We start from the raw sequence: 14,373 nt of genomic DNA, 5'->3' as shown, positions 1-14,373 counted from the left end.
TGTGGTACACAAAGTAATATCTCAATGACCTCTATCATAGACGAGTCTTGGGCTCAAGCAGAGTGAAATTTAATGTGGAAAAGTGGAAACTCAATTATAAAGAGTTGTGATATAACAAAATACCAGATATAACAAACTCTTTTTTTTTTAAATCCCAATGACTTAAATTTGCTTCATTCTAAATTGACTGCTGGTATTTGTTACTGCTATAACAAAATATCTGATATAACAAGAAAAATGTCCATGGTCCTTAGGACCTACACATGAATTATCTAAATGACCTCAATTACTGATGAGTCTTTTGTTCAAGCAGAAATGAAGTCTGGTATGGTATTTTAAAACTCACCGACGTCAATCACAGACGAGTCTTGGGCTCATGCAGAGTGAAGTGTAGCTCAATGACTTCAATCACAGACGAGTCTTCTGAACCTACAGTCTTTACCAGGTTAATCACACACACAAGTCTTGGATCAAGCAGAGTAAAATCTGATATGGTATCTTCTCAATAATCTTACGGGCTCAAGCTGAGTGAAGTCTGGTGTGGTATTGTCTCAACGACCTCAATTACAGATGAGTCTTCTGAAACTACAGTCCGCTGAGAGCAAATGTTTGTGACATCAGAGTCTGAATCATCACTTATGATCACCAGAGATAATGTAGTATCCTTTGCACCATCTTCTCGGTTTCTTTCATCTTCAGTTTTTGAGCCAAAGTTGTTGGTTCTTTCTTGTACTGGAGATTTCTGATAGAAATACAACAGTAATTAAACACCTCGTTTGCTCTTGTATTACTTTTGTACTTTTCAAAATCAAGGTCTGGCACAGACTATGTAAAGATGCTGCAGTGCACACACAGAGTGCTGCAAGAGATATATCATTAAACAGTATTACATCTAACTCCAAAATTGTACCTCCTCAGGATAGGTACCCTTCATATTGTGTCAAAGTTTTGTATGATCACTTCATAGTGTATGTAGAAATATCGCTAATTCTATTGCTTTTGTGTACAGTGGACTCCCATTGAAATAAAGTCCTTGGGACCAGCAGCTTTCTTTCTTTATATCAAAATTTGGTAATACAGTGTACAACTGAACAAATAAACAATAAAAAACATAGAGCTGATAATGTTGCAGGGTTAATTTTTACTTTGTTGTAACTGGACTTGCATTATAACTGTGTTCATTATAATGGGAGTGCACTGTATCGTGTATTTTTTCACGCAGAATGAACGATTTAATCAAATTAATAGAGAATTAATGAAATGAATACTGACATGAAAAAAAAAGTCATTACTCATATTTCTAACATAAAAAAAAAGATGTCTTCCACCAGGAAATATATGTTGTGGTTCAACCTTCATTGAAAACAATGGCAGAGTTACACAATGTCTGTCACACTTCCTGAATGTGAGGCAAGGATAATTTCTGTTCACAAAAATCAAATGGTGACCACAAAATCATGCTGTATCTTGGCAGGGAAGAGAGGGAATTATTAGGGAATAATCAAGCTACTATTTGGAAAGAGAATCCTATTTTTTTTCATTGCATGTTCCTATAAATTGTTACTGATGTTTATAGAATGGGTAGCGAGAATCCTGCGATCTGATTGGTCGAGAGCTATGTGTTCATTTTTACTGGCCGCACGCTGAGTCACAGTGGTAAACATGTTATCGCGCACTTAGCAAGAGTACGCGTACTTGTAACAAAGGTTCGCGCACTAAAGCAAGCGTTCGCGCACTCAGCTTGGCCATGCATCCAGTAAAAACGGTAAGTACGGGTATGCATGCCCTTTACGGAAAGCCAAAAGGAAATGCATCCAGTAATTTTGTCATCGGGTAACACGATAGAAAACTGGGTTTTTGACAAGAAAATTACCCATTCTATAAATCAAATGACGCACATGTCTTTTCGTGCGTCAGTCGGAATACAGTGTGCATGCGGTAACTATGGAATTTAGCCTAAACCCACTCGGCTTCGCCTCGTGGGTTAAGCATTCCATAGTTACCTTATGCACACAATTCCGACTGACGCACTCAGACCTGTGCGTCATTTGTATAATGTTAAGGGTATTATTTCCCCTGCCTTCTGATAGAGGCAACTCAAGTGCTATTTTATTATGTGAGAAAAGTGAAAAATATATTAAATTGTCTTTATATTTTTTCTATAATTGTTCTATGCATGTGACATCATAAGCTGTAGTAGTCTTTCCAGCCGGCGATGGTGGCACTGAAACTTAAAAAAGTCATAACTTCTGAAAGGATTGTGCGATTTTCCACAAACGTTCAGTGATGTGTACAATAAATATTACTGCATTCACTCAATCCACATGTATACATGTACATACAGTATCAGTATACCGGGTATGTACATATTTATCAAGGTGAACTTGTCCTTTAATTCTAAAACTCTGTGACGTTTTCTGTTTCTTAAATGCTGCGTACAATCACTACCATGACGTTGACCCTGCCTCAAACTGATTTTCCATACTTTATCTTTTATTAAATGTAAATAAATGTACAAGTCCATAAGTCACTGATGCCAAACTACATACACATTGGTTAAGACAGAGGTCAAACAATGAGAAACCATTGACTGAAACCTGAAATTGAATGTCAAAGCTGGGAGCATGTGGTTGAAGACATTCCTTACCTGAGTGTGTGGCAGGTACTGCAGCCAGTTACTGGTGGAATTAGTACTTTGTTGGCTCCCTCCTTGTGAGTCATCAGAAAACAATGGTATGCTGCCCTCATTGATTGATGACTGAGAAGGGTTGACTACTTCTCCACCTTCTTCTTCAGCTTCATCATCACCATCATCATCATCGTCATCTTTTCTTTCTCCCAGTGATCCTTCTTGATGACAGTCTTTGTCAATCAGTTCCTTGTCTACTCTAACTTGTAGCGTAGAATCACAGCTCACTTTTGAGCTCTGATGAAAATCCTGACTATCTATCGTCAAGTCGACACACAGTTCCTGCTCTCCATTTCTCTTGATTGAATCATCATGCTGACTGAGTCTCGATTCAAAGATATCTTCAGATTCCTCATCAAGGTCAGAGTCTGAGAGGACACCATCACTGTCAGCAAAGGTGCATCCATACAAACCTTCATCTCTTCTCTCATTCTGCCATCCACTTTCTACTCCATCACTTTTAGACCCATCTGCTCTACCAGTCACGTCTGCATAATTTAGGGGCTCTTTGTCTTCCTGTTTGATAGCACTGGAATGAAGAGGTGGTTCCTTTGCACATTGCTTCAGCTCTGGACTGCTGTCAAAGAGATCTGTCCAGTCTTCCTCCTCATTGCCTAAAACACACACAAAATCAATTCATGAACATTCTAAAAACAAAGTAGTGGCAAATCTTTCTTGCACACAATGCAAACACATTTAAAGGACAAGTTCACCTTCATATACATGTGGATTGAGAAAATGCAATAATATTAGTAGGACACATCAGTGAAAGTTTGGGGAAAATTGGGCAATCCATTCAAAAGTTATGAATTTGTAAACTATCTGCACAGTAACTGCTGGATGAGAAGACTACCACAGTGCATGATGTCGCATGCGTACAACAATATAAAGAAAATAAAAAGAGAATTTCACAAAACTTTACTTTTTTAATAAAGTGCACATTTCTTTGACTTGTTACTGACGTATGTTAAGGGCAATATTATTTCCCCTGCCTTCTGAAAGAGAGAAGTCGCGTATTCTTTTGTTATGCGAGAAAAGTGAAAATATGTTGAATTTTCTTTATTCTTTCTTTGTATCGTCGTACACATGTGACATCACAAGGTATAGTAGTCATCTCATCCAGCCGTGACTGAGCAGAAACTTCAAAGATTCATAACTTTTGAACGGATTGTCCGATTTTCCTCAAACTCTCACTGATGTGTTCTACTATTGTTGCTGCATTCACTCAACCCACATGTCTATGAAGGTGAACTTGTCCTTTAAGTTTGGCTGATTAAACTTTTGCAAAGCTTAGGGTCAAAGAATTTCTTCCTGCCAAAGGATATTGTGCACTAATTTCCACTTAGATGATAGAGTGAATGATATTTTTCCTGCTTCATGTGGTCACACAGATTACAATGCTCATCTTTTATCACCTGAAAAATTAGTATTCATAGCAACTGCCCTATTTGCATATTTGCTTAAATACAAACCAGAGCCATTCTTTTGTATATTATTAATGCATGCATATCCCAATCTACTACAAATGAATGAATAACATGCGGTTGGATAATAAGTTCCTGTTTTATTGCAACTGACTGACATATTGCCCTACATCAACGTAAATGATTTACGTCCATGTAGGGCAATATGTCAATCAGTTGCAAATAAAAACATCTCGACGGAAGAATTTCATGAATTTAAAATTCCTATTTCTTTTCATACAAGAGGGATTTAAATCTTTTGTTATTAGAAATTCTGACTTGAAAAATGAATAAGGATTGTCAGTTAAAATGAGAGGGAATGAAATACATCTACATGAAGCTACTTTGTACACTAAGTTATGATCAACTGGAACTGTCACTGAATGCAATTAATACCTACATATTCAATTCAATTTCAATTTATTCGGCAACTGTATGATACAACATAAAAAAGTGCACATTATAAAAGACATAACATTCAAAGGCCGGGACCCCTTGTAAGCAACTAGTGCTTGTTATGGGGCCCCTTTGCAGCAATCAAACAATCAATAACAAAAAATGCAATTAAGCATATATCGAAATTTCTGTCATTAGTAGTAAATTAGAAAATACAGAATTACGTTACAATAACATAGACATACGCAAGCATACACTCAGTAAAAAATGCAATGCAAGAGATTGGTAAGAGGGTGAAGAAACGAAGATAAAGAAAGAAGAAAAAGTACAGCTGTTGAAGTCTACTCAGTCAAGGATGATAGTTTTTTAAATGTAATACGTTTGAATAGGGTTCTGAAACGAGTAAGTGTAGTACTGGATTTAAGATCAGAAGAAATTAAATTCCATTCATGCGCCCCTGTGAATCGAATAGAATGAGACCTTGTTGTTAAGCGACAACTTGGAACTCGAAGATTATCTTTAGAACGGATTGAGTATGCATGGAATGACGAATTTGTTCTAAACATGTTTTGAAAAATGGAAGGGAGTATCCCTTTATGATACTTAAACATGAATACCAATACATTAAGTTGCACAAGTTCAAATATAGGAATGATTTTATTTTTAATGAAAAGAGGTAGACTCGGACTTCGAAAATCACTTTTTGTTACAAGCCGTACCGCACGTTTTTGTAATCTGAACAGTTTGTCAATATGAACTTTGTATGTCTTGCCCCAAATTTCACTGCAATAGTTAAGGTGAGGTAATATTAAAGCATTGTAAATAGAAAGCAATATTTTTCTTGGTAAAAAAGATTTAAGTTTAGATAGAATTCCTATACTTCTCGATATTTTAGCGGTGATGTTTGTAATGTGACACTTCCAATCGAGAGACTCATGGATTAAAATACCTAAAAAATTTATTGATTCAGTTCTATCTATAACAGCACTTTCTATCTGTATTGGAGAAAGATTTTGTGGTATTTTCTTTCTTTTGGAATGGAACAAAACATACTTTGTTTTCTTAAAATTCAAAAACAATTTATTGCATTTAAACCACTCATTTAACATACAAAGTTCTTTATTCAATGTAAGTACAAGTGAAGTAACATTTTCATGAGAGTAAAATACCACAGTATCATCTGCAAAAAGTGAAAATCTCAAAGTTTTTGAACAATTGATTATGTCATTTACATATACAAGGAATAAAAGGGGCCCAAGTACAGAACCTTGCGGTACGCCAAGAGTTACATCTAATTGAGTGGATTCGACACCATCGACCACCACATACTGCCGTCTATTTGATAAATAACTACCAAACCATTGCAGAGGTAAACCTCTTATTCCGTAGAGATGTAGTTTCGTTAGCAGGATGTGGTGGTCGATGGTGTCGAACGCCTTTGAGAGATCCATAAATACACCACAGCAATAATTACCTCTGTCAATTTCTTGAAGAATATAGTCAGTAAAACAAATAACACTGAGTGAAGTAGAATAATTTTTACGAAAACCAAATTGCTCAGAAATTAATATATTATTTTTAGTAAGGAACTCATAGAGCCTGTCATACATAAGTCTTTCTAGAAGTTTAGAAAAAATTGAAAGAAGAGCAACAGGTCTATAATTATCAATATATTTTGGATCATCTTTTTTATGCAAAGGTACAATCTTCGCTGTCTTTAATTTTTCGGGTACAAAGCCAGTGCTTAAAGATTTATTAAAAATATCGCATAAGGGGTCAACTATGTAATGTATGCAATCCTTGACAACACGAGGGGATATATCATCAGGCCCACTTGCCTTTGAAATTTTTATAAAAGAAGACAATTTCAACAATTCATAAATAGTGGTGGGTTTAACAAAAAATGATTCAGCGTTCTCACATGAAACAAACTCTTGGAATGAATGTGATGGGCTGCATACCGATTTTGACAACTTTTGGCCAACATTAATGAAATAAGAGTTAAATTGATTCACAATGTCTTGCTTTGAGGAAAACTTACAATTATCAAAATACATATTGTTTGGCATTAAATTATGTTTTTTCTTACCTAAGATACTATTTATATGACACCATGTTTTCTTTAAGTCACCTTTTACAGACGAGAACAATTCATTATAATATCTATATTTAGAATAACGAATGGTGTTTGTAAGTTTGTTTTTATAATCTTTATAAACAGTCTTATGTTTTATGTCTGAATTCTTTAAACTTGCTTTATATAATCTATTTTTACGATTTATAGACTTAAGAATACCTTTAGTAATCCAAGGTTTCTTACACTTATCCACCTTATTCACATGAATAATCTTAAAAGGAAAACAATCATCATATATATCATAAAATTTTTCAAAAAATGTGTTATAACACTCGTCAACATTTATACATTCTTTTACATTTGACCAATCGACATTTTTTAGTTTCTCACGAAATGACAAAAGGTTTGTATCATTAATAATTCTTTTACGTACTTCTTTTTTCTTTGAAATATTATGTTTAATACTTATTCTGTTTTTTACTATGCCAAATACTGGAAAGTGATCAGAAAGGTCATCATAGATGATTCCGCTGTAAATTTTTTTTTCAGGGGTGTTAGAATATATGTTGTCAATTAAAGAGGCTCTATTTGCTGAGATGCGAGTTGGTTTTGTGATCATTGGAAAAAAATGAAAAGAATACATCATGTCTAAGAATTCATTTGTTTTGTGATGGGAACCAGAATTTAGTAAGTCGATATTGAAGTCGCCCAGGAGATAGATTTCTTTCTTTTCATTTTCCAGTATTTCAAAAATATCGTTAATTCTGGAAGTAAAATCTGATATGTCAGTGTTTGGTGGACGATAAATACATGCAACAACAATAGATTTGTCATTAAGGCTAACTTCTATAAAGAGCATTTCATAATTGTTTGATATACATGATAAGTCGGTTCGTAATACAAACTGATATTCATTTCTTACATAAAGAGCTACACCACCGCCAACCTTTCCAGCTGGTCTACATATATGAACAAGAGAATAATTATCAATATCATACAAACCTAAATTCACTTTTGTGTTAAACCATGTTTCAGAAACTGCTATAACACTGAAATTAAAATCAAGGGAGGATAAAAGTGTGTTAAAAGAATCAAAATTTTTCTGAAGACTTCTTGCGTTTATATGGAAAAGGGAAAAATCCGAACACTTATTTGCATATTTTGTATGAAAGTCTTCAATAAACATATATTCACAATTATTTTCGAAATAGTTCTGTGCGTCAGCAGTTTCATTATTGTCTGTATGATGTACGGAATTAATAGTAAAAGGGTTAATCTTTAATGACTGTATTTTGCTGATATCAATCTCAGTAGACAAGTGAAAAAAGCTGCGTAAAGATAGAGAGAATTCATTATCATCGGAAATATGGTTAAATGGTAGGGCATCTGAAACACAGTTTACACACAACCATGACTGAGTAGAGGAAGAAGCATTGCAATTCACACACGCATACATTCACGTACAGAAAAACCTACTGTTAACTAAAGTATACAAATATATATTATCAAGCTGGTACGAGGAATAAATTGTAAAAATGAATGCTGGGATAACTGTTGTAGTGCCCAGCAATGTAGCCTTATTTCTTCCCAGGCAGTAACAATTTCAGACTTCTAATTACAAAAAAGAAAATATACAATATGAATCCAGGCGAGTGCACTGTTGTATGTTAAACCATATGGGGAGTAGGCTGACGAGCGAAATCCCGCGCGTTTATGATCACGTGGTCACAAAAAAGCGGCATCTCGCTGGCATCCAAGGGTTCCGCGTAATCTGGCGTCCTCCACACACATACTATACGCACACACACATACACACACACAAAAAAAAAATCCTTGATGCCCTTGACTAAGTGGGTAATAGCTTTTGCTTGAACATAATGTGAAGAAGGTTCCACTGACAGAGCTCAATGGACGAGAACAACTCGTCGAAGGATCGACCGTGACACCGGAATGAGGGGGGGGGGGGTGCGATCCACTCGAGTGCACCGCTGTTAGCATCCAAGCCATACATGGACTGACGAGCGAACATGGTTGACTGAGCAAGTAATAGCTCCTGGGCTGGACAAAAATGTGAAAAAGGTTCACTGGCAGGGCCCAGTGGATGAGCAAGAACCGTAATTAAGGATGACTTTCCATGCCAACAATAACCCAAGATAGGCTGCAATATATAAACAATGACGTGAAAAGGGAATCGCTTAGTGAGCTCCATCTCAGAATCAATGACAAGTTGCGTTCTCATTTCAACTTTAACGGACTTGCACAGCCTTAGGAATTTCCCATTAGGTTCCTGAGGTCGTCTTTGCTCTTAATGGCGACCCTTCTCTCCCCCTGTTTAAGCAGTGCATAGATTCGGCCATCTTGGGTCCAAGCGACCTTTACAGCTTCTGATGATTTGACTGCCCAGAAAAGCTCACTTCTCGTTTTGGTGAGGCTTTCATGAATGAAAACAGGGGTCCCTTGGCTATTCCGGAGCACTTTCCTTGCCCGGTAGATTCTGTCACGAGAGTTGTAGGTCGCAAATTTAGCTATGATCCCCCTGGGTTTTCCGCCATTTCGGCGTCCTAGTCTGTGGCTCCTATCAAGATCTTTACAATCAACTTGTAGATTCATCTTTTCCCTGCATAGCTTTATGATAGTTTCATCAGTATTTTCTCCTTCTGTCTCGGGTATTCCATGAAAAATTATGCAATTTCTCCTAGAATATTGTTCTGCTTCCTCATTTTGTTGGCTCACTGATTTAAGTTTGTTTTCGAGAACAGCAATTCGGTCGTCACGTAGCTTTAATTCATGTTCGAGAGTTGCGTTGAAAGATTCAGCCACTTTATCAGTTATGATTGGTGTTAGTTCAGAAATTACTGCTTCTTTGATGGCACTCACCAGTTTATTAATAGTTTCGTCGTCTTCGATGGCTTTGTGTAATTCCTCGCGTACGGTGCTCGTCAGGCACTGGGGCGCCGGGTTTTCCGCTTGAAGTTTTGTGTTCTGTCCGCGAGTCGGCATGGTATCCGCAGAGCATTAATTCAACTTGTGTTACAAAAATGAGTAAAATCCGATGTCCAGGATCATGAATTGATCAAATCAGAGATATGTAGACGTAGATGACTATAATGATACTCGTAAGGAAAAAAATTACACGGAGAATGATGTGCAAAATTGGTGACTAGGCGAAGTAGCAAGCATAAAAGAGGAGCTCACGCAAAAACACGTCCGTTCATGACCACGGTCACTTCGTCTAGACCTAAAACTGAGGGAATAAGCTCAATCCACAGTACTTTGTCTGCTTTTTATTAAAAAAAAATGCTGTTGCCATGACGATACATTATTCAGCATTGATGACACAAGTGTTTGCTCATAGCTGGTTACATGTGCCAAATCTCAAGTCAAGTGATCAAAGACTGATGGAGCTAATTCAATTCGAAATATTTTTGCATAATTCAAAAATTCAAAAACACTGTTACCATGGATATGCATTGTTCGACATTTAATGGAAAACATTGGCAGAAGATGAAGCTTGCACATCTGCATGGTACTGCAGTCACATTTGCTAACTTTCAAGCCAGATGAATAATATCTGAGGGAGTTGGCTCAATCCATAATATTTTTTGTTAACTGTTTGTTCAAAAAAATAATGTTACCATGGCAATGCATTGTTCGACATGTGTTTTGCCTATATAAAGACCATAGCAGTCATGTCTGCCAAACCTAAAGTCAAATGCTAAAAAAATGGAGGGAGTTAGAGCAATCCACAATATCTTTGTCAGATTTATATAAAAATATAAGGCAAAATATTGCTCAAAGATGAAACTCACATATCTACTGCTGTATCAGGCACATGTGTCAAATTTCAAGTCAAATGCTCAAAAAGCCAAGGGAGAAAGCTATTAAAATCCACAATATTTCACATAATTTGTGTGTAATTGTTCATATAAAAAATGCTGTAACCATTGAAAAACATTCTGAAAAATTCACAGAAAATGAAGATTGCACAAAATATCAACATGATATACTGGAAACTGCAAAATTTTATGTCAATTGCCCAAAAGATTATATGGAGTTAGGCAAATCCACATATCATTGTAAGAAACAGATATACTGACACCCACAAAAAAAAGTCCCGCAGGATAACATATCATAGCAATCATGATATCATATGAGTTTGGACTCAAAACCTCAAAAAGGGAGAGAGATTGATTCACTCCACTAGATTTTGTATGATATGTTCCAAACAGCTGTTGTCATGGCAATTGATTTCTCAACCTCAAAGTGATTCACTGTATACCCCCATACACAATATGCGTGGGTGGGTGTATATAAATGACACATGTTAACAGCAGATTCTGTGAAACCAAAAATGTCTGCATTCATGAAATTTTTGGCAAATTTGCAAGGAGTAAAAATTAAGATACATGAAGGTTTTTGTCTACACAATGCATTGAATGGCAATGGCGTTTCGTGAAAGCTTCTTGGAGAAAAAGGCTGTCTGCTCCGATTTACGTCGGTTTCATGCAGCGAATGTTTCTGCTTTTACAATTTTCATGTTAAGAGTATCATGAATCAATACACGTCAATGTGCACTTGCATTGCATAATTCCTTTAACCTGGCCAGTGGGAAACAGTAAACTCTCACAAAATTGCTCCATTATGATTTATGTTGTGCATGTATATTGTACTACAATGCTTTTTGTTTTCCTATTTTGAAGGTTACCATTGTATTGTTCCTGTTGGTGGTGGTACACGGTATTTGTCATGACAACATTAGGCAAGTTTTTACAAGACACAAGTTTTCTATGACAACTGCTGTGCTTACAGTGCTGTGTGTAAAGGTTGAAACATTTTCTAACATGGCATACGTGCAGATTCAATAATGTGAGCAGTGAGCAGTGATCTTTGAAATATTGTTCTACATAGATATAGAAGATTGTACACATCCTTTTATGCAGAAAAACAAGTAGACTTAGTTTGCTTTACATACAGTGTGGTTGTAAACAGAGTTAGAAGCAGGCAACTTGGAGGTCAACTATTAGCATTACACCCCAATATGCATTTTCTGGGTGAAGAAAACATCTGTGTTAATGACTTTACCTGCGCTTTACTTTAATACAAAAAGCATCCAAAGCATGAAGTCCAAACATATTCATACATTGTACCTTTACACAAGGCCCCTTGAATTCAGTGAGAGGTGACAAACATATATTGTAATATCATTTATACCAGCTACATACTTCTGTGCACATATGAAGCAGAGTAGATGACAAATACAAACATTGAGTTATTATGTGAATGACTCCCCTATCCTTGTCTTTGCCTAATCATACAATTTTTCACAGCAGGGATGCTCTGAAGGGCTATTTTCACTGAGCAGGTGAATCATTTGTGAAAGATGTGCATGGCACGACTAACATGCTGAGAAGTTTTTCCACCAAATGTTGTTTTTTTTTGACAAAGGCGCTGAAACCATTCTTGTGCAGTTTGTGTGTAGTTCTCATGAATGTAAGTGTGTATGTTGTGTGCACCATTGATGAACTATGACAAGTCATATACAGGAAGAACATGTGACTTAATGCAAATTTTCCAATATTCGCAAGCAAAGCCTGTCCCATGAGAGTTGATAGTTGTCTTATGTTGAAGTCAAATGTGTTCTCTTTTGTTTTTCCTTTCTTTCCCTTATATTTTTCTCTATTGTCTGTTGGTTTTTGACCAAGTGTATGTGTCTGTGTGTGTGGTTGCAACTTCTTTTCTGAGTACCTACATGTATCCACACATGCACCTGCTATTCTGTAAAGTTTAACACATTATGATATTAATTTTCAAACATAAATACTGCATACTCTAGAGTCATTTAAGTGAACTACAACCTTTAGTTATCAAACTTTTCATTCTGTCTGGTTTTCAAACATTTTTGTTAAATTATTATATTATTTGATGTGTAGATGTGTGTTACAATTTTATTTCGTACAAAACCTACGAAATGAAACAGAATGAAAGGAAATGAAATGATACTATTAAAGTCACTATGAAGTTGGATGCCTCGGCCATGCACTTCATAGAGGTCAGAAATCACAATCATGGTGCAGATTTGCCCCTGATGCACCAAACATTTGTGAGAATGTCTTGCAAAGTACATGAATGCAAATAATCTGAAGAACATCAAAAGATGATCAGAAGAACCTTCAGAAAGATTTTTCCAACATGGTGTATGTCTTGCAAAGTTCATGCACAAATGGACTTTTAAGACATTTTTTATAACAAATCACGGGCAAATCATGGGCCAAAAAACATTTACAAGAAATTTCCATTAAATAAAAATTCCATTGAACTAAAAACCACGCCCACAAAAAAGTTGGTAATGCTTCTGAACTCCAATAAACTTTGCCAATCTTTTGCACACTAAAATATGAATGTTGACTTTGCTAGTTTTGTTTTTTTCCCATATTCACACCCTCAGCAATTTGTTCGCATACTGTGTGAAACAGCCCTTAATCTTTCATTTCTCCAAGAATTTTCTAGATCTGTTAAAACCAAAATATAGTCACTAGCAATCTCCCTTAGGCATCATTTTTAAAATTTTACTCAAATGTCAATAGCCAATAAATTAAGTCTCTTTCACATAAAACTCAGTAGTCTACTTAGAGCACATAAACAGGTATGGATTAACCCGTTGAGGACGAGTCTCGACAGGGCCGAGTATACTCAGGTAGGTGTCTATGGGAAATGCGTGTTATATCAAAATCAGTCCGTCCTCAACTGGTTAAAGTGGACAAAACAAAACAAACAAAAACCTGTCAGTAATGTATGTTCATGTCTGAAACCATCCCATAGGCTCTTACAAAGATTACCATGTAATCTGTCACCACACACCAATCTTACTCAACATCCCTTCAATTTCCTGTCAACATGCTTATCTTGCTTCTGGCAAACCCTTTGTCTGAGAATGGATAGGACCATTACCACAGCCTTGAGACCCTCTCTACTATACAAAATGAATCAGATGGCATGGAAACCATTAGCACTGCACTGTATGTTTGAAGGAATTTCTGCCATTCACTGGAAAAAAAAAAGAGCACTGATATTTGAGCATAAAAACAATGTATCAAGCATCATCAACACATTCCAGGACACTTGTATCCCAGTGAAGAGACCAAGGAAGATTCTACATTTATACTGTCTGTCACAGCAAAGTAATTACCAAAGACTTTGAAAGTAGAGTCTGGTGAGGGAAGGGATATGTAGAATGCTCCATCTGAAGAATTTGACATGGCGGACTTACCACCTTCTTGAAATAGAATGATCCACAATAAGTCATATGTCATACAATATTGGTTTAATAATCTGAACAGCACTCTGAGAACCAAATACCATCGATTAACTTTTCATAGAAGCTACTTTGATAGCTGCTTGAGAGAAACTATAACTCACTCAGGTCAACATTGCATGATTTGACAAATCACGGAAGTCAGCTTAGTTTTTTGTTTTTTTGTTTTTTTAATCCCTCATTTAAGGTTATTCTGTGTGAAATTCTTTTAACTTAAGATTCTTTGAAGTTGTCATGTTCAAAAGTCGCCATATCAGCTTCGTCAACATGATTTCTCTGTCCCGAAACCTTGAATCAAAGGCTCGACAGCCCAAGGATACCATGAAGTGGCAAGAGTGGGAAGACTGGCCTGGCTTAGATGTGCTTAACAAAAAAAAAAATAAATAAAAAAAAAATTACAAATTGTGTACAGTTTTATCTCTGACCTCTACATAAG

At 36.1% G+C, this 14,373-nt stretch overlaps 1 protein-coding gene across 1 annotated transcript in view; it reads right to left on the bottom strand.

Moving 5' to 3' along the window:
* Positions 1 to 511: 511 nt before the first annotated feature.
* Positions 512 to 14,373, bottom strand: part of LOC139744232 (protein artemis-like) — a 54,683-nt gene continuing 40,821 nt past the window's right edge. Inside the window, exons 13-14 of the mRNA XM_071654675.1 lie at positions 2,648 to 3,303; positions 512 to 742 (exon numbers count right to left, since the gene is read on the bottom strand). Of these exons, the coding sequence (XP_071510776.1) occupies positions 512 to 742; positions 2,648 to 3,303 (887 nt within the window). The remainder of the gene's footprint in view (positions 743 to 2,647; positions 3,304 to 14,373) is intronic.

This window comes from Diadema antillarum, unplaced genomic scaffold (genome assembly GCF_040938485.1).
Source record: "Diadema antillarum isolate AM-2024a unplaced genomic scaffold, OU_Dant_1.0 seq00001148_RagTag, whole genome shotgun sequence".
In the NCBI taxonomy this organism is placed as follows: domain Eukaryota; kingdom Metazoa; phylum Echinodermata; class Echinoidea; order Diadematoida; family Diadematidae; genus Diadema; species Diadema antillarum.
This window is presented reverse-complemented; position numbering and strand designations above follow the sequence as displayed.